This window comes from Lolium perenne, chromosome 6 (assembly GCF_019359855.2).
Source record: "Lolium perenne isolate Kyuss_39 chromosome 6, Kyuss_2.0, whole genome shotgun sequence".
NCBI classification, from domain to species: Eukaryota; Viridiplantae; Streptophyta; class Magnoliopsida; order Poales; family Poaceae; genus Lolium; species Lolium perenne.
In genome coordinates this window covers 44107902-44132392 of record NC_067249.2, presented here as the reverse complement: position 1 = coordinate 44132392, position 24491 = coordinate 44107902, and the positions used below count along the sequence as shown (strand labels likewise).

At 45.3% G+C, this 24491-nt stretch overlaps 1 protein-coding gene across 1 annotated transcript; it reads left to right on the top strand.

Moving 5' to 3' along the window:
• Nucleotides 1–21523: 21523 nt before the first annotated feature.
• On the top strand, nt 21524–24423 carry LOC127321223 (uncharacterized). Its single transcript, XM_051350262.2, has 3 exons — nt 21524–23254; nt 23831–23921; nt 24044–24423. Exons 1-3 carry the CDS (start codon nt 21524–21526, stop codon nt 24241–24243), a joined length of 2022 nt encoding a protein of 673 aa, XP_051206222.1. The 3' UTR covers nt 24244–24423.
• The last annotated feature ends 68 nt before the right edge of the window (nt 24424–24491 follow it).

Genomic DNA, 24491 nt, shown 5'->3' with positions numbered 1-24491 from the left:
GGGAGGGGGCCGGCCACCCCAAGACCATAGCTTGGCCGCCCCCCTTGAGTGGCCGGCCACCCCCTCCCAAACCCTAGCTTTGCTCCTCCACTTCATATTGTCCGGTTTGCTTAGCGAAGCTCCGCCGGACTTCTACACCGCCACCGACACCACGCCGTCGTGCTGTCGGATTCAAGAGGAGCTACTACTTCCGCTGCCCGCTGGAACGGGGAGGTGGACGTCGTCTTCATCAACAACCGAACGTGTGACCGAGTACGGAGGTGCTGCCCGTTCGTGGCGCCGGAACCGATCGTGATCAAGATCTTCTACGCGCTTTTGCAAGCGGCAAGTGATCGTCTACCGCAGCAACAAGAGCCTCATCTTGTAGGCTTTGGAATCTCTTCAAGGGTGAGACTCGATACCCCCTCGTTGCTACCGTCTTCTAGATTGCATCTTGGCTTGGATTGCGTGTTCGCGGTAGGAAATTTTTTGTTTTCTATGCAACGTTATCCTACATATCATGATGAAACAATAACATGTTTAGATCTGAGATCATGGCACTCGGGCCCTAGTGACAAGCATTAAGCATAGCAAGTTGCAACAATATCATCAAAGTACCAATTACGGACACTAGGCACTATGCCCTAACAATCTTATGCTATTACATGACCAATCTCATCCAATCCCTACCATCCCCTTCGGCCTACAGCGGGGGAATTACTCACACATGGATGGGGGAAACATGGCTGGTTGATGTAGAGGCGTTGGCGGTGATGATGGCGATGATCTCCTCCAATTCCCCGTCCCGGCGGAGTGCCAGAACGGAGACTTCTGGCTCCCGAGACGGAGTTTCGCGATGTGGCGGCGTTCTGGAGGGTTTCTGGCGACTTCGACTTCTCCCCGTGCGTTTTTAGGTCGAGGCCGATAAGTAGTCCGAAGGAGGGCGTCGGAGGCCGGCCGAGAGGGCCACACCATAGGGCCGCGCGGGCCCCCCCTAGGCCGCGCCGCCTTATGGTGTGGGGCCCTCGGGCCTCCACCTTACTTGACCTTCAGCTCCGTCGCATTCTGGGAAAATAGGGCCTTCTGCATAAATTCCGAGGATTTTCCCGAAAGTTGGATTTCTGCACAAAAACGAGACACCAGAACAGTTCTGCTGAAAACAGCGTTAGTCCGTGTTAGTTGTATCCAAAATACACAAATTAGAGGCAAAACAATAGCAAAAATGTTCGGGAAAGTAGATACGTTTTGGACAAGGTTGAAAGCTAAACATCACATACTTCCTCATGAGCTATGAAACATAAACACAAATTGGGAAGCATTTTGAAGGTTTTAAAGGTAGCACATGAGAATTTACTTGGAATGGTTTGAAATGCCATGCATAGGTATTTATGGTGGACACTTTGGAACAACTTGGTTTTCAGGTGTTTGGAAGCACGAGCAGCGTTCCCGCTCAGTACAAGTGAAGGCTAGCAATAGACTAGGGAGCGACAAATCAAGAGAGCAGTAACTGTTATAATCATGCTTGCGGCAAAATAAATTAACGGAGGCATAAAAGTGATACAAGAACTCTGAAGCAATATAGATCATCGAGGCTTAATTGACTTTTTGTTCAGTCATATGCATGCGTGAGCATGTGCCAAGTCGATATAAATGAATTATTCAGAGGAGGATACCACAATGCCATACCTACTTATGAATAAAACAATGCAAGCAAACATCCATGACATGCTACTCATATTAATAAATTGGAGTTAAACATGAGAGATCATGAACTACTAGACTTTCTCAAATAACATATACCTCACATGAACCAACTAAGCATGCTCACATGGATGAGTATATGTACAAAAATGAAAACAAATAGAGTTCATACCAGCCTCTCACCACAATCCAATTGTCGTAGATCGTCATTATTGCTTTTCACTTGTGTACCTTGGATAATATGAAATGAAAACCACGCTCCAGCCACCGAAGACCATTGAACTCAAGATGAACTTTACAAACCAAAGAAGAACAGCAAATATTTTTGGTGTTTTCGAATTAGAAACAAGAACAAAAGGAAACAAGCAAACAAAGCAAAATCTTTTTGGGTTTTCTTGTAGCAAACTAGCAATAGCAAATAAAGCGAAACAAATGCAAGAAACCAAAGTAAACAAATTATGAAGAGAAACAACAGAAATATTTTTGGTCTTTTTGTGTTTTGGAAAGGAAAAAAAGCAAAAACAAGAAATAAAAACTAAAAGAAACACAGAAAAGCGAGATGGCAGAAATCTGCCAAAACCTGACAGCAGTAAAGAAATCGATTTTTACAAAAATCTTACGTTGCTCAGCTCGAAAAGTGTTCAACTAATAAAAGTTAGATAACAACCTGGGGAACCTGCACAAAAATTGGCAGCTCAAAATAACGTTCTGGCTGTGCGCACGAATTTTTCTAGTAACAGTCCAGAATCTATTTTCAGGCAGCACTTCCCCAAATATCATCTCCCTCTCATTAGAAAACCACTCAAAGAGACTAAACAAGTATGTGCAAGTATCCAGCAACCATAATATGCAAAGAATGAGTGATGCCGGTATACCTCCCCCCAAGCTTAGGCTTTTGGCCTAAGTGGAGTTCAATCCCATCGAGACCATGAGGTAGTATCTCCGTAGTACGACGAAGATGGATCATATTCCGGGCATGTGCTAGAAGAAGCACCCGGATACGTGACGGTGTAGTCGTGGGAGGCCTCGGCGTCCTCGGAGTCATGCTGCTGGTGGAAGTCTTGTATCTTCATATGTTCATCCACCTCCTCCTTAGTGCACGACCATGATTGCCTGTCAATACTGAACAAACCTGGTTGGGGAAGAGGGATTTCCTTCTCATCCCCGTCAGCAAACAACATTCTATAGACCATATTATCTAAAGTAGAATCAGCGGTAACAAAATGATGACTCTTCATAGCAGCAATATCGAGTCTCCTAGGGGTCAATGGCACATCATTAGGATCAAGAGGAAGTCTTAAATATGTTAAAACGCGCAATGCAATAGTTCCTCCAAAAATAGGCCCCCTATTAGACAGGCGGCGAGCAATAAGAGAACCAAGGTGATAAGATGTCCGACCAGTAAGTGCAATATTCAAGAAAGCAAGATGGTAACTAGAAATATTGCTAGTGTTCTCCCTACCAAGAATGCTAGTAGCAATGTAATATGCATGGCGGGGAGTTGAATGTTCCTTATCTTGCCACGCTGAATGGTGCGACAATCATCATCGGTGATCCCTCGATAGAGCTCCAACAAGTCCCGGGGGTTGTCATCAATCCTCCTTGCTGTACCTACAGGGGCAATATCCAATGCACGACAAAAATCTTCCAATTCCATAGTAACAGGATTACCATAGATCTTGAATGCAACTGTTGGCTCGTATTGCGTGTTGTTGAACCTGAAGCTCTCGACGAAAATTTTGGTGAGCATATAGTATTGCTCCCTTTCGTCTTCCACGTAGGTGGTTAAGCCCGCCCTATTGACAAGGGTGAAGAAATCATCCAATATCCCTGCATTTCTCAGAAAATCATAGCATGGAAAAGATGAAGCATTAGGAGTCCCGTTGTCCTCTTCGGGCGCGAAGCTAGGCGCGATGATATCCTCATTGTACGATCGCCTAAGCCGGGTGGCGGCCCTAGAAGGCCTCCCGGTGCTGGTTGTTCCTTTCTTGAACAACTCTCCAAAGTTGAACTTCTTCATCTCTTCTCTGAAATTTTCAACAAGTGATATAAAATTTGATTTGGTGACATATAAATGAGGGAAACTACCATAGGAACTTGCTAGAGTACTAATCATGCATCAAAACTAGTTTCTACCACTTAGAACAAGCATGCAAGCTCACTAAACATGTTACCTACAGCAGCAAAATATTCAAGATATACTCAACCAAACAAAATTCTACTTGGATAATCGGAGGAGTCACATACCGAAGAGCAAATGTGCCAAATCTCAGACAGAAATCTAGGCTGAGCAAAGAGATCGAGAAATCTTGAGTTCTTGAGCAAAACGCGAGTGAGAGGAACCTGGTGCGAGTTTTTTCGGGAGAGAGAAGATGCTGGGAGGAAGAGATGAAATAGTGGGGCAAGGAGGGGCCCACACCACAGGGTGGCGCGCCCCCCCCCTTGGCCGCGCCGGCTGGTGGTGTGGCACCCTGTGGTGCGTCGACTTTACGTGTCTCAATAAACATTGTCCTAAGGATCACTTTCCCCTCCCAAGGATCGATCAAATTATCGACTCCACGGCAGGTTGCGAACGTCTTTCCTTCTTGGATGCATACTCTGGTTATAACCAGATCAGATTAAAAGAAGATGATGAAGCCAAGACAGCGTTTATTACACCTTACGGCGTGTTTTGCTACAAGACAATGCCCTTTGGTCTAAAAAATGCGGGAGCAACATATCAGAGGATGATGCAGAAGTGTTTAGCAACACAGATCGGGAAAAACGTGCAAGTATACATCGATGATGTCGTCATAACATCAAAAAAGGGGACAACGTTGATCGAGGATCTCAAAGAAACTTTTGACAACCTCGACAAATTCTGCCTTAAACTGAACCCGACGAAGTGTTCTTTTGGCGTCCCAGCAGGAGAACTTCTGGGGTTTCTAGTTTCGGCAAGAGGGATTGAAGCAAATCCCGACAAAATACAAGCCATAGTAACAATGAGAAAGCCAACAAAGTTGAAAGAAATACAAGAGACTAAGCCGGGCGAGTCGCAGCTTTGAGCAGGTTCGTCGCCGAGTTAGGAGAAAAAGCGTTACCATTTTATGCGCTGATAAAACAAGGAGATAAATTCCAGTGGAACGAAGAGGCCGACAGAGCTTTCGAGGATCTGAAGCGAAAAATCTCGACACCACCAATCCTGGTGGCTCCAAAGGAAAAGGAACCTCTCCTGCTATATATTGCAGCCACGCCCCAAGTGGTTAGCACGGTATTAGTTGTCGAAAGAGAAGAAGAAGGGAAAATCCATGGAGTGCAGCGACGGTATACTTCGTGAGCGAAGTCTTGTCATCTTCAAAACAAAGGTACCCTCGGTACCAAAAGCAAGCATATGGAGTGTTCACGACAGCACGAAAATTGCGCCACTATTTTTCGGCACACCCGATCATAGTGGTCAATGAAGCTCCCTTGTCAAATATACTGAATAACCCAGAAGCTACGGGTCGTGTCTCCCTTTGGGGAATAGAACTTTCCCCTCGGGACATCACGTATGAAAAAGAAAAGCAATAAAGTCGCAAATACTGCAGGACTTCATCGCGAGAATGGATGGAGTTGCAAAATACAGGACCTCCAGATTTATCGAGAACTTGGACCATGAACTTTGATGGGTCCAAGAGACTAGAAGGAGCTGGCGCAGGAGTAGTACTCATATCACCTGAAGGCGACAAGTTGAAGTACATCCTCCGGATGACGTTCCTTAACGCATCTAACAATGAAGCAGAATATGAGGCTCTCATACACGGGATGAAGATGGCGAAAGCCTGCGGAGCAACTCGATTAAAAATCTTTGGCGACTCACAGTTGGTGGCTCGGCAAGTTATGAACCAATGTGATGCGATCAATGATAGCATGATGGCATACAAGGAGGTGTACAACGAGCTTGAGAAGTTATTCGATGGATGCGAAGTAAATCATATTAGCAGGTTGAGCAACGACGAAGCCGACGTTCTTGCAAACATCGGGTCACGAGTGCCTTCCAGTCCGCTGTGTGTATTACGGGAAGAGATAACAGAGAGATCCACTAAGCCAACAAAGTCAAAAAAGAAGGAGAAGAAACCCTCGGGGGCTGCCAAAGAAAAGCAAGAGGACGAAGAAGATCAGGACTTGGTCATGATGATACAGATACCGTGGATGCAGCCGTACATATCATATATCCTTCGGAAAGAAATACCTGACGATCCAGTTGAAGCAAGGCGAGTAATTCGACGCTCCAAAGCTTTCACGGTGGTCAAGGGAGAATTGTATAAGCGAAGTATTTCGGGCGTCTTGCAAAGGTGCGTCACACCCGAAGAAGGAAGAATAATTACGAAGGATGTACACGAAGGAATATGTGGCCACCACGCAAGTAGTCGAGCTATTGCAGCCAAGGTTTTTCGGGCAGGATTCTACTGGTTGACAGCAATCGAGGACGCCAAGGACATAGTAAGAACTTGCGACGCGTGTCAAAGGTTTGCCGCAAAACCCCACTCTCCAGCAGCAGAGCTAGCACCAATACCATTGTCATGGCCCTTTGCTCAATGGGGACTTGATATGGTGGGTAAGTTACACAAATCCTGGCCAGGAGGAAAGGAGTACATGCTAGTAGCTGTCGATAAGTTTACAAAGTGGATAGAAGCGAAGCCGATAAATTCACCAGATGGAGCATCCGCGATAAAATTCGTAAAAGGCCTCGTCTTCAGATTTGGAGTGCCCCACAGCATCGACACAGACAACGGCAGTTACTTCACATCCCAGGAATGCCGAGAGTATTGCGAAGTGGTGGGTATTAAGCTGAACTTTGCGTCGGTTGCACATCCTCAAACCAATGGGCAAGTCGAGAAAGCCAATGGCATCATCTCGCAATGGTATCAAGAAGCGCTTGTTAGGACCACTGGAAAAAGCTCGACATACCTGGCGGTAAGAACTACCAAGCGTGTTGTGGAGCATCCGAACAACACCAAACACAGCAACGCAGGAAACTCCGTTTTTCCTGGTTCATGGAGCAGAGGCAGTACTACCAATCGAGATAGAGCACAACTCTCCACGTGTCGCTGAATATGATGAAGAAACGTCGAGAAGAGTGCTAGAAGACGACGTCGACGCACTTGATGAAGCTCGAGATGAAGTATTATCTCGGGTAACCAAATATCAACGGGACTTGAAGAATTACCACGATCGACGTTTGCGGCCAAGATCTTTTCAGGTGGGTGACCTAGTTCTTCGGCTCACGCAAAAAGTCATGAAAAACTCGAGTCACCATGGCTTGGCCCTTACATTGTCACGGAAGTAATTGGAGGAGGAGCATACGGAATAAAGGACAAGAAGACGAGAGGTGGAGGAGCCAAACCCTGGAACGTGGCGCAACTTAGGCGTTTCTACGCCTAGAGTCAAAATATAGTCTTTGTAAAGCTTCAATGTACCGAAACGCCCGCGAGTTTTCAGACGCACTCTTTTCCTTTTTCGGGGCACCGAGTGGGGCCGGAGAAGGTTTTTAATGAGGCGGGCTCGCGGTGCTGCAATATAATAAAGATAGTGACAATATAACTTTTCTTCTTTATCGACATGACCAAAGTCTTCGCTCCGACGAATTTCAATATAGTTCATCGACAAAAGGAAAAACTTGCCTTGGTATTCAAATACCTCGTGAGTCAACAAAAATACAAAATAGTACTCAATAAAAAGCTCGGGGGCTCATATTCGCCTTAAATATATAAATGCCTTGGTTCAAAACCTCGCAAGTATACAAATATAGTAAAGAGTCACCGAAACACTCGGGGGCTAAACAAACAGAGAAATATAATGATTGCTTTACAATATAGTCATGGATTGCAAAGAAAAAATATCTACAAGAAGAAAATAACTAGTCTTGATTCAATATGTCATCAAGAGTAACCCTGTTTTCCTCAGGAGCAGCACCAAGAAAATCGGCATAATGGCCATCGGCAAAAAAGTCGGCATCCATCCGAAGTAGGTCCTCAATCATTTCTTCGGCTATAGGCGTAACCTTCGTGTTAATCCTGTCAACACCAACTCTCCGACGTTTTACTTTTTGGTGAACCTTTTCGACAACCTGGGTAAGGTCAAGCTTCGAGTGGCAGATACGGAGCATGATAAGAGCAAATGCGGCGCCGGCTACCGGTTGAGCTCGACAAAATCATGGATCTGCGAGCATCCCCGAACCTTTCCATCAAGTCGGAAGAGTTTTTGGCTGGACGTTCCGAGGAAACATGGAGTTGTAAACCATGGACAAAGTCTTGGTGCAGAAGTCAAGGAAATCGCGAGTTTGAGAGGCGCGATCTTGAAATCGACAATTTGGCGGGTCCTCTGCGGGGTAGCCCAAAACAAAGAACCATGGTCCAGGGAAAGATTAACAAGGAGGGTTGTCCTAGCATTTACCCTCTCCTCCTCGGCAGCGAGATCGGTAAAGGCACCTATCAAAACAAAGAAGTGGAAACCTCTAAGAAACAATAGCATGAAGATAAAGAATATCAGCGGATGAAACAGGCATACCCGACATATCTGCACTGGCTTCATTCATTAATTCGAGCATGAAATTTTCTCGAGTAGTTGCCTTTTCAGCCTCGGAAGCGGCAATTTCCTTAGCAGCCACGGCTTCGTGAGATTGTTGAAGAGCAATTTTTTCGGCTTCAGATGACTTACGAGATTGCTCCATCATCACAAGTGTTTGCTTCTTCGCATACTGAAGTTGCTGCCGAAGTTCATCCAGTTCTTGCGACAAGGTATCGTCGACAGGTGCAGTATCAGCAAAAGCTCTCCTCGCACGAGAAGAAGGCGATACATTGGAAGGAGCGGAAGTTGGAGTATAGTTATCAAATATCAACTGAAATTTAGACAAGACAACATCAAATGACAGATAAGAGTTTTTCATTAATTTCTTGGAATAATTACAAGGGCACTACAGTGGAGCTAAGGAAATGAATGTCGCCAAAACAACTACTTTGGCAACAAAAGCAAAAGAAATAGAAAAGGAAACAAGGAGGCATGCAACTAGACCTCCGGCCTCGAGGAGCTAGGAGTCGAAGCTGGCTTGATCCCAGATACGCCAAGATCTTCTTCGTGTTGGGCTTGGCTGCCTTGATCAGCGACCTCCATCTCGAATGCTCTATCCGTCTGGTGTCGCCAACCTTCATCCAATCAAGCGTCCGTTGGCTGTCGCAACCAGGGCAACAAGATTTCTCGACAAAGAACCTTCATATTCTCTGACGCATCTTCAATCCCAGGTCTTCCGACGAATTGAAAAGCTTGGCAAGGGCAAGGAAAGTTGAAGGTTCCTCTTTCTTCGGGAAGAAGAAGGGGAACAACGCCGACAAACTCGCATTGGCATTGGCCACGCCTTCACGAATTTCGCGCCCATGGAACTCCAGAAGAGAAAGTGCATCAAGGAGAGGGTCATTGACGGGATTCTCCAGATCAAAATCTTGGTTTGTTTGGGCTGCCACACAAGACAAACCATTAGTCAAAAACCAAGAAACAGGAAGTACAATAGAAGGGGTTGATGATATTACTCAGAGTACGCCGACTTTGCGACTTCAGACGCTTGATGATCTCTTGTTCACGCACGCTTTGTGCAGTTTTACGCTCATCTAAGGCAGATTCGGCATCTTTGAGCCTTCTCTGCAGTTCCTCGACACTAGCAGCTTTCACCTTGGCTTCATCAACCTCGGCCTTGGCTTTGCTAGCAGCAAGTTCAGCTTTCTTGCGAGCCGCCTCACTTTGCTCGAGTTTTTGAGCAAGTGCGTCGACACGTTCGTTGGCCTCTGAGAGTTTTACGTCGAGATATGAAAAAGAAAGAAAAGAAAGATCAAAAAATAGCGACAAGCAACAGGAATAGAAAGTCGATTGCAAAATAGCGAGTATAAAAGTCGTTACCTTCGGCTCGGCGGCATATTCACGGTACCCAATAAATTGGGACCCGATGCGGAGAAGATCCTTGATCATAGGCTGTTCAGCGTGAACACAGAAAAGAAACATCGACATGAAAAAGAGAAAAGGTGGAAAAAATAAAATAAGGAAAATATAGATGTCGGCAGGACTTACATCATCTAAGAGCAGAGTCGACGAACTGCCCAACTGAGGGGCAGGATCAACAATCTTTTCAACCCTTGCCCTTTTTGGTGAAGGGACTCGGGGGCTTGATGGCGGAGTAGTGGTGACGACGTCTTGTTGAGGAGGCGACGTTTCTTCTCCTTCAACTAATGTGTCTGAGGCAAGTACAGTACGTGACGTGCTTGTTCGAGGAGCCACGTCAGTAACTGGTACTTCTTCCTCCTCATCACTGATTGATCAAAAAATCGGCAGTATAAAAAGCACGACAAGATAAATATTTCGAGTACAAAAATATAGCGAGATAGGTGACTTACGAGCTGATGAGGGATTCAACATAAGGATCGTAAGCTGCCTTCGGATTAGAAGGACCAGCTTCTTCAGCCTTAGAAGTGCCAGAATCCTCGGCATCATGCCTTTTCCTTTTGTTCTTTGGGGAAACTGCAGGAGGAAGGGATTGCGTCGATTCACTGGCCTCAGATTCAACTTCCTTTTCATGGGAAGCCGCAGATTTGTGGGAACCCGCAACTTCACTTTCAGGAATAGAAGAACCTGGGGTATCTTCGGCAACGATGCCCCGTTCTTCGACTTCTCCATCCTCAGGAAGAGGAGGAAGGGAAGTCATAGTAGGATGGTTCTGCAAGAAAATAGCGACAAAAGAAAAATTAGAGTGACACAAATACAATGAGATACAGGGCAAATTCGGAACAAGATAGAAACTCGAGAAGGCAAAATACCTCGGGGAGAGGATTGGCGGAGCTGTATGGTTCCACGCGACAAGCGGAAGGAATAGGATCCTTTTTTGCCAAGCGGGAAACTCTTCGGATCAACTTCTCCAAGTCCTTTGCAGAAAGATCGTCGGAGATTCTATTGGCGTCATTTTCACCAGAATACGTCCAAAGGGGATTTTTGCGAGCCTGAAGAGGCTGCACTCTAATCCTAAGGAAGTAGGCAGTAATTTGAACACCAGATAGCTCTTTGCCTCGAGTGTTTTGAAGATGACGGATACGAGCCATGAGCGCCTCTGTCGCTTTTTCTCTTCTTCGAAGCTTCGGCATCCCAGGAACGGCGACGCTGAATCCCGGCACTTCCGTCAAAAGGAACTATGTTGTGCTCCACGAAATTGGCGCTTTCTTCGTGGATGTAGAGCCACTTTTTGCGCCATCCTTGGACAGAATCAGGAAACTTGACGTCGAAATAATCGACATCAGTCCGAACACAGATAACAACGCCACCTATGTTATAAGTGACGTTGTGGGAGCCATTACGGCGGAGGCAGAAAATGCGCTTCCACAGAGCCCAATTGGGAGTGATTCCGAGGAAGCATTCGCAAAGTGTGATAAAAATAGAAATGTGAAGGATGGAATTGGGAGTCAACTGGTGCAGTTGAATCCCGTAAACAAAAAGAAGGCCGCGGAGGAAATCGTGGATTGGGGTTGAAAGGCCGCGGATCAGGTGATCAACAAAACTAACCCGATACTCCATTGGAGGCTTGGGGTAGCTTTCTTCGCTAGGAAAGCGGATGGCGTCCTCCTTCGTCATGAGGCCGAGCCTCTTCAGCGTGTTGATGTCTTGATTGGAGATTTTGGATCTCTCCCACTCAAGATCCTCGGCGGCCATCTTGGATTCCGGCGTGCTGTGGCGAGTCAGACGCGTGCGCGGTGGCATCAACGGCAGTGGGCAGAGCAATGTATGTGCGTACGGAAGATTGGAGAGAGTTGGGCGCAGGGGAAGTTTTGCGAAGAGGAACAGGTGAGCGGCGCAAGCGAGGGGATGAACGAAGGTTGAAGAAGGGTTTATATAAGATTCGAGTGAAGCAGTGTGCCGTTGGATGAAGAAATCGTGTGGTGAGGATGGATCTTCTAGACACAAGGGCAAAAGAGTATTTTTACTGAAATAGGCGTTACCGTACGTGCGCCAGGAAAAGCGGAGGACGTGTGTCCACTACTTGCACGACGTGTCAACGTAGTCGAAGCAATGGACCCACAGGGCAGAAAAATCACGACTATTCGAGGAGGATGAAGTAAATTTGATTAAGGGAAGTATGTCGACAAGAAAAACGGCGACAGAAAGAATTATTCAATACCTCGGGAACCTTTGGTCAAATACAAGTTTTTGCCCAAATGCTCGGGGGCTACTCCAGGAAAAAGTAAATTTTCGAGTATGATAAATATAGAAATTGCGGGAGCCTACAACCAAGCACAAGTCCTTGGCTGTAGCCTCGGGGGCTACTCCCATCGAGAACGCTGTTCGCGCACCCTAAAAAAAAAAAAAAAAAAAAAAAAAAAAAAAAGAAAAGAAAAGAGAGAAGAAGAAAGAGATCATATTGGAAAGTAATGAAAATATAGCGACAAGGTGGACTAAAATGTTGAGCCTACAACCAAGCACAAGTTCTTGGTTTTAGCCTCGAGTTACTCCCATCTGGAACGCTGTTCGCGTGCCCGATGAAATTAACAAAAATAGAAAAACAAGAGAGTATATTTCGAGTTATAATTAACTCTACATATACTCCCATCGGGAGAACAATATAAGTCATATATGACTCGATAAAATGTGCCATTCCAACAGCCGGAAAAGCACTCGACAATATATTCTCAGAACGCCGAAGTTGCGATCAATTTCTGAATGCCGCAAATTTGCGAAGGTAAGACCCCAGATCCGTTCTGCTGGGCGTGGCATCGCCAAAGACTGCGCTCTGCTACTTTTATCCGTATCAACAGATACGAAGAAAAATCCTAACGGACGCGTTAGGTACCCGATAAATTTGACTGGGACTCGACAGAATGGTAAGACCTTAAGCGGCACCTGTCGACGTTTACACCAGTATCCCGAGATCATGTCCGGGGACGTGATTTTGAAGTAGGTTTTTGCGGATTGCCACTAGAGCAGTTAACTAGTACCTGATCCGTCAGATGAACTAGCCCCAATTACCAGTATCCCTGTACAATATAGAATTTTATGTGAAGAAATATAAAAGGTTAAAGCTTTCGAGTAAAAATAAACAATGGAGATTTTCCCTGACTCTACGATTCAAGCAAAATCTCGGGGGCTACTGACATAGGCATCCCAAATGGGCCTGCCGAAGATGGTACCCGGGGTTTACTGGAGGCCCAATACCCGAAGAATAAGAAGATTCGGGAGCCCAAGATTTACTAAGGAAAGATAGAGTTGTAATAGGAAGTGTTGTTTGTAATCTGGCGGGATGAGTTAGAAACCGTCCCGGACTCTGTAAACTTGTATAGCACGAATCCCTCGGCTTCACCTCATATATAAGGGGGAGTCGAGGGACAAAGAATCAACCGAATCATTGTCTGCAAACCCTAGTTTTCACAATCGTCGAGTACTTTTCGGCTGAAACCTTCGAGATCTACTTACCCTCTACTTCTAACTAAACCCTAGCCTACAATCCATAGGCATTGACAAGTTAATCCCTTGTCACCAGGTGCCTCGTCGAAAAATAGGACCAACGGTATAATTTTTGTGAATTTTTGAAAACTTTGAAAAATGCACATTTCTGGGTATTAAGTTTATTATTACTGGCCAGGAATTTTTTTGAAATCTCCAATTAACTAAGGAACTTTGCAAATTAAAAGTGCTACAGCAACTAGAGCAAGTGGAGGAAGAAAGAGATGTTGTTTACCTCTTTTATGCATATAAAAAATATTTGTTAACAAGGTTGATCAAGTCTTGCCACCAAATAAATTTTACATAGCATAAGAAGAAATAAACCTCAAATCAATCATGTTACCTTGAATTGTATTGATATGGATCCAATCACGAGAGTTTGATATTCTTCTTTAGGCTCATATATAGGACAATCAATAGTTCCCACTTTGATAGTTCTCACATTAGAAATAGTATTAACTCCACACGCTTTCTCAATCCTCTTGGGAAAATAAATGGTATGCTCCCTATCATCAACATTGAAAGTAACCTTTCCTTTATTGCAATCAATAACAGCCCCTGCGGTGTTAAGAAAAGGTCTCCCAAGAATAATAGACATATTATCATCTTCAGGCATTTCCAACACAACAAAATCAGTTAATATCAAGCAGTTATTAGTAACTTAAACAGGAACATCCTCACATATACCAACAGGAATAGCAGTAGATTTATCAGCCATTTGCAAAGATATATCAGTAGGTATCAACTTATCTAAGTAAAGTCTCTTATAAAGAGAAAAAGGCATAACACTAACACCGGCTCCCAAGTCACATAGAGCAGTTTTAACATAATTATTCCTAGTAGAACAAGGAATAGTAGGTATACCTGGATCGCCCAACTTCTTTGGAACTTTGCCATTGAAAGAGTAATTAGCAAGCATAGTGGAAATTTCCTCATTGGGGATTTTCCTTTTGTTAGTAACAATATCTTTCATATACTTTGAATAAGGTGGCAATTTAATAGCATCGATCAAAGGGATTTGCAAGAATAAAGGTTTCATCCAATCACAAAATTTATTATAGTGTTCTTCTTCCTTTGATTTTAGTTTCTTAGCGGAAAAGGCATTTGCTTTTGAACCCAAGGTTCTCTTTCATTACCATGTTTCTCAAAGAATAAAATCTTCTTTAGTATACTTTTTATTTTTAGCATGCTTTTCAGGTTCTTCTTCAACATCTTCTTTATCAGAAGCATCATTCTTATCATTATCTTTATCATGTTCATTACCACTTTCAGTTTCAGCATCGGAAATAGAAATGCTATTAGGATCATTAACAGGTTCAGAGGATTCTACAACATTCTTATGTTTCTTTTTCTTTTTCTTAGATGGAGCACTAGTTTTAGTTCGTTGAGAATCTTGTTCAACTCTTTTGGGATGTCCCTCAGGATATAAAGGATCCTGAGTAGAAACACCGCCTCTAGTTGTTACTTCATAAGCATGTTTTTCTTTAGAATTATTCCCCAACAAGTCATTTTGCACTTTAGTGAGTTGATCAATTTGAGTTTGAACCATATGAAAATGTTTAACAAGCATCTTAACATCATTGGAGGTTCTCTCTACAATATCATGCAATTCACTAATAGCTCGAGAATTTTCCATTAAATGATTCTCTACTCTCATATTAAAATTTTCTTGCTTAACAATATAATTATCAAACTCATCTAAGCATTGTGCAGGAGGTTTCGAATACGGAATATCTTCCCTAGTAAAGCGTTGGAGGGAGTTTACCTCAATCATGGATGAAGGGGGAATTATCTCACATATATCTTCTATGGGAGGAAGATTCTTCACATCTTCAGATTTAATACCTTTCTCCTTGAGAGACTTCTTGGCTTCCCTCATATCCTCATCATTCAATTTAATTAAACCCCTCTTCTTTAATATTGGCATTGGAGTTGGTTCAGGCGTAGTCCAATCATCATGATTCCGGCCTATTTTAGCCAATAATTCTTCAGCATCGTCTGGAGTTCTTTTCCTGAAAACACAACCAGCACAACTATCCAGGTATGCCCTAGACTCAATGGTTAGTCCACTATAAAATATATCAAGTAAATCATGCTTTTCTAAATCATGGTCAGGCCGAGCTCTAATAAGAGAGCAAAATCTCGCCCAAGCCTCAGGCAATTTCTCTCCATCTTCCTGGTCAAAATTATAAATTCTCTGCAAAGCAATATGTTGAGCACTAGCAGGAAAGTATTTACGGAAGAAAACATCAAGCAATTCTTTTGGACTTTTAATAGAATCAGGTGGCAAACTATTATACCAAGTTTTAGCGTCATCCTTTAATGAGAATGGAAAGATTTTAGCAACAAAGTAAGTACGCTTCTTAACATCATCAGAAAACAAGCTACTTAGAGTAGATAACTCAATCATGTGTTCAACAGCACTTTCTTTTTCAGTACCACAAAAGGGTGTTTTCTCAACAATAGCTATATGAGATAGATCAAGAGAAAAATCATAATCTTTATCCTTAATGTTTATAGGAGATGTGGCAAATTTAGGATCAGGAGACAGTTTATATCTAACAGCATGTTCTGCAAGCAACTTTTTAATTTTTCTTGCATCAGTAGTAGCATTGCATTTTTCAATAAAATCATCATTAAGCTTCACATAATCTTCATCAGGATCATCACTAGAATAATCAAGTTCAGGTGAATTAACAGGTGTAGTAGCATTTTCATTAGGAGTTTCAGTATTTTCAATTTGTCTAGACCTAGCAATTGTAGCATCTAGAAAAGATCCCAATGAACCACTATCATCAAGCACAGCAGAAATATTATCAATATTATGAGAGTTTTCAGATTCAACAGAAGTACCCGCATGTGAAGCATGTGGCGGTGAAACAAGTTTATCAATCACAGATGGTGAATCAAGAGCGTGAGAGGTACTCAGAGTTGTACCTTTTCTTGTAGTGGATGGTAATATGGCGACCTTAGTATCGCGAGGTTTACCCATGATGGAGATTTTGCAGCGAACAATATCAATCCAAGTGAACTTCCAAATAAAGCTATGCTCCCCGGCAACGGCGCCAGAAAACAGTCTTGATGACCCACAAGTATAGGGGATCGCAGCAGTCTTCGCGGGTAGTATAACCCAATTTATTGATTCGACAAAAGGGGAGACAAAGAACACTTGGAAGCCTTAACAGCGGAGTTGTCAATTCAGCTGCACCTGGAAACAGACTTGCTCGCAAGAGTTTATCAAGAGTAACAGTTTTATAGCGATAGTGATAGTGAAATAACAAAGAACAGAGTAACAAAGACAGCAGTAGTGATTATAGTAAACAGCAGGATTAAAATACTGTAGGCACGGGGACGGATGACGGGCGTTGCATGGATGAGAGAAACTCATGTAACAATCATAGCATGGCATTTGCAGATAATAATAATACGGTGTCCAAGTACAAAGCAATCAATAGGCATGTGTTCCAATTATAGTCGTACGTGCTCGCAATGAGAAACTTGCACAACATCTTTTGTCCTACCAGCCGGTGGCAGCCGGGCCTCAAGGGAAACTACTGGATATTAAGGTACTCCTTTTAATAGAGTACCGGAGCAAAGCATTAACACTCCGTGAACACATGTGATCCTCACATCACTACCATCCCCTCCGGTTGTCCCGATTTCTGTCACTTCGGGGCCATTGGTTCCGGACAGCGACATGTGTATACAACTTACAGGTAAGATCATAAAACAATGAATATCATGATGAAACAATAACATGTTCAGATCTGAGATCATGGCACTCGGGCCCTAGTGACAAGCATTAAGCATAGCAAGTTGCAACAATATCATCAAAGTACCAATTACGGACACTAGGCACTATGCCCTAACAATCTTATGCTATTACATGACCAATCTCATCCAATCCCTACCATCCCCTTCGGCCTACAGCGGGGGAATTACTCACACATGGATGGGGGAAACATGACTGGTTGATGTAGAGGCGTTGGCGGTGATGATGGCGATGATCTCCTCCAATTCCCCGTCCCGGCGGAGTGCCAGAACGGAGACTTCTGGCTCCCGAGACGGAGTTTCGCGATGTGGCGGCGTTCTGGAGGGTTTCTGGCGACTTCGACTTCTCCCCGTGCGTTTTTAGGTCGAGGCCGATAAGTAGTCCGAAGGAGGGCGTCGGAGGCCGGCCGAGGGGGCCACACCATAGGGCCGCGCGGCCCCCCCCTAGGCCGCGCCGCCTTATGGTGTGGGGCCCTCGGGCCTCCACCTTACTTGACCTTCTGGCTCCATCAGTATTCTGGGAAAATAGGGCCTTCTGCATAAATTCCGAGGATTTTCCCGAAAGTTGGATTTCTGCACAAAAACGAGACACCAGAACAGTTCTGCTGAAAACAGCGTTAGTCCGTGTTAGTTGTATCCAAAATACACAAATTAGAGGCAAAACAATAGCAAAAGTGTTCGGGAAAGTAGATACGTTTTGGACGTATCAGTTATCCACTACACGTTCAATAATTTTCATAGGTATTTTGTATGGTATTTCTTCCTCACCTGGCGCCTCATCCACTACCTTTGCAGTAGTAGTAGATTTCCCAAATAAAAACTCAAGAGAAGATCTCTCCATAATGAATTATAGCAGCAGGCAGAAATAAAATCAGCACAAACAGTAGAAGTTTCCCTTACCAATTCCACTTACCAATAGCGCTTCACTCCCCGGCAACGGCGCCAGAAAATAGTCTTGATGACCCACAAGTATAGGGGGTGTATCGTAGTATCTTCGATAAGTAAGAATGTCGATCCCAACGAGGAGCAGAAGGTGTTGACAAGCAGTTTCGATGAAGGATTCACTATAAATGCTCACACACAAGTATTCAGGGGTTTTTGATGTAACAGATGAATAAAATACGAGTAAGTAAAGTGCGAGAATAATAATTGCAGCGAGTGGCCCAATCCTTTTTAGCACAAAGGACAAGCCGGTTTGTTTACTTATAATGACCAAACGTTCTCGAGGACACACCGGGTTTTAGTCTAGTGCTTTCGCTACATACGGCTAATTAATCTTCATTGTTTTGATAAGTGTTGTGTGGGTGAACCTATGCTAATGTACCGCCCTTCCTAGGACTAATACATACTTGTGATTATACCCCTTGCAAGCATCCACAACTACAAGAAAGTAATTAAGATAAATCTAACCACAGCCTTAAACTCTGAGATCCTGCTATCCCTCCTGCATCGATATACCAACGGGGGCTCAGGTTTCTGTCACTCCGGCAACCCCGCAATTGGCAAACGAGTACAAGATGCATTCCCCTAGGCCCATAAAGGTGAAGTGTCGTGTAGTCGATGTTCACACGACACCACTAGAAGAATAACACCACAACTTAAATATCATAACATTGAATATTACTCAACCATACTTCACTACTAGCATTTAGACTTCACCCATGTCCTCAAGAACTAAACGAACTACTCACGAGACATCATATGGAACATGATCAGAGGTGATATGATGATGAATAACAATCTGAACATAAACCTTGGTTCAACGGTTTCACTCAATAGCATCAATAACAAGTAGAAATCAACACCGGGAGAGTTTCCCCTATCAAACAATCAAGATCAAACCCAAATTGCTACGGCGGTGGCGATGTGCAGCGGTGGAGACGGCGGTGATGATGATGAAGATGATGATGATGGTGATGGAGATGATGTCCAGCTCGATGACGGTGACGATGGCGTCGATTTCCCCCTCCGGGAGGGAATTTCCCCAACGGATCTCAGCCTGCCGGAGAGCTCTTTTCTCTCTGGTGTTCTCAGCCCCGCAGAGGCGGCTGTGACTCTTCGCGATGTACCTCTGGAGCTTAGGTTTTCGGGACGAAGGCGTACACGAAGAAAAGGAGGCGAGAGGGGGCTGTGGGCCCCCTCCTCACAGGGCGGCGCGGCCAGCCCTTGGGCCGCGCCGACCTATGGGGTGGGCCCACCTCGGGTCCCCTCGGCTCCCCCTTCTGGCTCCCTTCGTCTTCTGGAAAAATAGGATTTTTCATATAATTTCCGTCAACTGTTGATCTTCCGAAATATTGCATTCTGACGGCGCTTTTTCCAGCAGAATCCTGGCTCCGGTGCGCGATCCTCCAATAATCATGAAACATGCAAAATAGATGAAATAACATAAGTATTATCTCCAAATATGAAATATATCAATGAATAACAGCAAATTATGATATAAAATAGTGATGCAAATTGGACGTATCAACCAGCCATCCAGACGAGATAATAGGCGTGGCGCACCTCTCTCCTACATGCGTCATGTATGACAAGTAGGCACGGCGCACCTAAAGCCAATGCGCCACCGCTATGTAGCCGTGGCGCACCACCCTCATGATGCGCCACAAGTAGGACATCTATGTATAACTGTTTTTTTAGTAGTGTCAATTTATTTAGCAGCAACGTGCCAACACAGTGTTCATAGTATTTTCGAAAGTCGTTGGTTCTCAAATTAAACTAAAGGACATCACGTCAAATTCGTAGTACCCATGGTGCATTTTTAACGCGGTTTTCTCCTCATCCCCTGCCTGTATTCGATTCCCTTGATACCTGCACTCAAGTTCAAACAGGTGAACCATTTGGCACAAGTGAGCTCTTCGATCAGCCCCTCAATGATGGGCATTGGGTATCGGTTCTTCATGGTGATGTAATTTAGGTGCCTATAGTCTATACAAAATCTCTAGGTAAGATCTATTTTCATCACCGATAGAACCGGCCAAGTGAAAGGACTACAACTGGGCCTCATAATTCCTTGTTTAAGCATGGCACCGTAGTGCCAGTTCCACTCCTATGGCTTCTTCTGGCAGATTGTCCGCTACAGATGGTACTCTTCTTTCTACAGAAGAATCTAAACCGGTGTCACCACCACCAGTCCATCGAAAGGCCTCCTCATGGAGGTTGAGCCGGCTACCGTTGTCGGCGTCAAAGGGAGCCACATGCTGGCCATCAGAGTCGGCAGCCAATCTTGGGATACGAAGAATGTCCTTCTGCACGCAGCAGCTTCAACACATCCATGCCGTCCCCAACTCGTTTCCCACCACCAGCTTGATCCCTCCCCCGTATGCACCGAGCTGACATGGGAGAAAGAACAACCCTACCTATTGAGAAGAGTCAGAACACATCCAAAACCATGAACCTTATTTATGGAGGTGTCGACGGTGACCTCCTTCCTCGCCCCCGGCTCCAGCCAATGGAGCTACACGGGACAAGGAATAACCACTAAGTCGCCCCGAAAATCCGTATAGAAGATCCAAAGCTCTACCCCAAACTCCGGTTTAAAAGATCCAAATCTCTACTCCCAAATAACGTCCGGCGCCTCTCCCCCACCATAGCTCCATCTCCGACCAGCTATGCTGCGACGAAGGGCTTTGTTAATGAAGGAGCTGGAGTGGAGGGAACCGAGAGTTTCGAAGAACTGAATTGTTATCTGATGCTAAAATTTATTTGCTCGAGTTTCGGAGAAAAACCGCGGCACGAATGTGTAAGACTAGTCACAATGCATAGTATCATATAGAAGTATCATGCGTATGATACTACTACATGTTACTATCTCCACAATGCATGGTATCATATACTAGTATCATAATCTCCATATATTAATTGTTTTGTAGAATCTCAATGCAAATATGTGTACAAGATTTACTTGATATTATTTTTTCTAGTAGTATGTGCTATGATACAGTATCTATCTATGATACTAGTACACTCTCTCTCATCCTTAATTGCACTGCCACATCAGCATTTTGCATGCATGGAATGCATGATACTACCTATGATACTTCCATTGTGGATAGTCTAAAAGGATTTCATAAACATAAATCATGCAGTTTATCGGAAAGTACCATGTGCACATGAGCACAAGTGCTCCTTGGACTTTTGGATTTTTGAAAATTTTCAAAATCTCGCTCTTTTATGTTTTAAAAAATTATGGCATTAAATATGTAGATAGATTTAGACACGAGGAGTGTAGTCAAAAAAATCCCATTAAAAAATACTTTGTATTTTGAAAAATACAAAAAAGACAAATTTCTGACTTGCATCTCCAAAAATATAACGTATTTTTTTACGAGACTTTTTTTTTATTCCAATCCTCGTATACACATCTATCTACATATTTAATGTCATAATTCTTGAAAGCAGAGAAATATGAGAATCTGAAATTTTCAAAAATCTAAAAGTGAAGGGAGCACTGACTCCCATGTGCACAAAATCCTTGTCCCCAGTTTTTATTCTTTTTTCTAATTCAAGAAGACACCTCTCGAGCCATGTGTGCGTGTGTGTACATCGGTACAGAGAGACGGGAAAACCGGGGAGGAAGAAGAAGATGGCAGCAGCAGCGGTCTCCTCCTCCTCGCCGTGCTGCTCCACCACTCCACTCCCTTCTTCTTCCTCGCGCCCTCTCTTCCTCCTCCTCCTCCCGAGGCCCTCCAGCCTCCGCCTCCCCATCCGCTCCCGCCGGCGACCTATCCGCTCCACCAGCACATCCTACAACGGTTGGGCCGACCTCCCCGCCGCCGACCCGGACCCCGCGTTCTTCCGCATCGCCGCCGGCCCCAACGCCCCGCTCCTCCTCCTCCTCCTCCCCGCCGTCGCCGCCCTCTCCCTCTCCCGCCTCCCGCCCATCCCGCTCCTCGCCGCCACCTTCGCCGCCGGCTTCGCCACCGCCAGGCACCTCTCCCCTGCCCCCGCCCCCTCCCACCACCACCGCCTCGCCGCCCTCCTCGCGGATCTCGACGCCCGCCTCCTCTCCTTCAAGGACCGCCTCCTCTCCAGCACCCCCGACGACGACGAGGGGATCGCCCTCCAGTCCCTCGACCGCGCGCGGGATGCGGTCCTGGAGTGCGCGGCCGCCGTGTATGGAGGCACCAACGCCAACGGCGCCGCGCCGGAGGGCGACGCGCTGCGCGATGTGGCCAGGGAGGTCGCCGGCTACTTCGGGACCTGGGCCAAGGACGCCCTGCGGGAGCTCAGCTTCAGCTCTCCGCGCAAGAAACCCGTCGTCCCCAAGGTCGTCGCCCCTGCTGCTGCTACTGCCGTGACCGATTCCAAAGTTGATCCAGACGCTGCCGGTGTAGCTCATGCTCAGCAAGGGGACGGGGATAAACACACGGGGTCGATCCGTGCAGGTGCGAAACGCACCGGCATTGGTGAAGACAAGCAGTTGGGTTCAGCGGTCGTCGGGACCGCAAGGCCGCTCGGCATGCTGCCGTTCGACGGACAGGATGCCGATGATAGGGCGGACGATGCAGGGTTCAGTTCTGAGAGTGGGCAGGGAGACGACCGGTTGGAGAGGCTGGTGTTCAAGCACAGGCACGGGCGCGGTGCACGGAACGACGACCCCTTCGCATTTGAAGACGGCGGTGGGTTTGCAACTGAATCCACCGAGTCCTCTTTGCTCGAGAGGACGCTCGAGATCCGGGACAGGTCCTACCGGTTGAAGATTGAGCGCCGCAACGGCGGCGAGAGCCGAGCAAGTGGAGCACAGAAGAAACCAGCTGATGAATTCACTGCCAGTGCTGATGAACCTGCACTTGCAGAAGATGGGGCCATCAGTTCAGACGCTGAAGAGTTCAGCCGCAACGTGAAGGAGGCTGCGGAGATCCTGAGGAAGGCGAGGGAGTGCATGATGGCCAGGGATGACGAAGAAGCCGCGGACGCGCTGCTGTACAGGTCAGCAAGCCTTCTGTCCACAGCTGTAGCGTTGAGGCCGACGAGCTTGGCAGCGGTGGGTCAGCTAGGGAACACGTACCTCCTCCATGGAGAGCTCAAGCTCAAGATCAGCCGCGAGCTGAGGACGCTGTTGGCCAACAGCGGAGCTTATCTGAGTGGAAGAGAGCGTGTCTCGCGGTCCAGGAAGCTGGACAGAAGGATACTGAACAGAGACAACATTTCGTCGGCGCTGGTTGATGTTTGCGAGGAGTGTGAGAGCCTCCTTGTTGAGGCTGGGAGAAGCTATAGAATGGCTGTGTCAATTGATTCGGGTGATGTCAAGGCGTTGTACAATTGGGGACTGGCGCTTACTTTCCGTGGCCAACTGCTCGCCGACATCGGACCGGTATGAACATCCACATACTTGGATCAACTATGCATGCTCACATAACAAGCTGATGTTGTTTTTTATCACCTAGCTAATAGTTTAAATACTGTATAGCATCTCCTATTGTGTCTATGGTATAAACACTGTTACATAGGGGTTTGTTTTTTTGCCATGAACTGTGACGCAACAGCCCCACAGCAAATTTATTCCAACTCACAAAAAGGTTACAATATTTACATCATTTGCAAGGGAAAGGGGAAAAGAACTACCTGTATACAGCTAAGCTATGGCAGACTACCTATTCATGCCATAAGATCATCAAAGTGTTTATGTTTAGTCCTATAAAACTGTTGCATAGTTACCCTGTGATGTTGGTAAAACGAAATTATGAACATCTATGTTAGTTTTCTTGCAATAATTTAACTCAGTGTGATGTGAACACCCTAGAAGCTCAAAAGCTAAGCATTGATCAACATATTCATACAGAATAGCATGCTGCTAGGTGTTTAAGTTGATTCATGGTTTTTGTTATATGTGTATTTGACTTGGAACTTATATTCTAATTACACTTACTGGAAAAAATAACTGGTGCAGGAAGCGGCAGTTGATGCAGATCGGGTGTACTTGGCTGCGATCGATAAGTTTGACGCCATGTTATCCAAAAGCAACACCTACGCTCCAGAAGGTTGGATACCGCTGTATTTTATTTACGCTCCAGAATTTTCTTACGATATTCAACACGATCTTTCATTCTCCTACCTTTGGTTGTGTATGGTGCTCTAATGTGTAAGTTGGTGTGCGTTGCAGCTCTCTACCGATGGGGCAGCACGCTGCAGCAGCGATCCCAGTTGCGCTCTCGGAACAACAAGGAGAAGATCAGGCTTCTGGAGCAGGCAAAGAGTTTGTTTGAAGACGTCCTGTACGTAGAGGGCAACAACAAGATGGTCAGGGAAGCGCTGTCGTCGTGCATATCGGAGCTTAACTACCATGGACGATGGCTGCAGTGAATCGGCATGGGGGAAGCCACTAGGTATATGTTGTATTAGCAATTTAAGATTGAAAATATAGCTGAATGAAATACTAAGATAAAGCAAGCTGTATGAAGGTTAGAGAAATAATTTACTGCGGTGAGAAAGTCGCTACTGTAAAATGAGAGGAAATAAAATGACTTGGCATTTCAACAGGAATTACTAGGAAGAACCGTCACACATGAGCTTTCCATATGAATAACAAGGACACCAGAATTTAGTTTCAC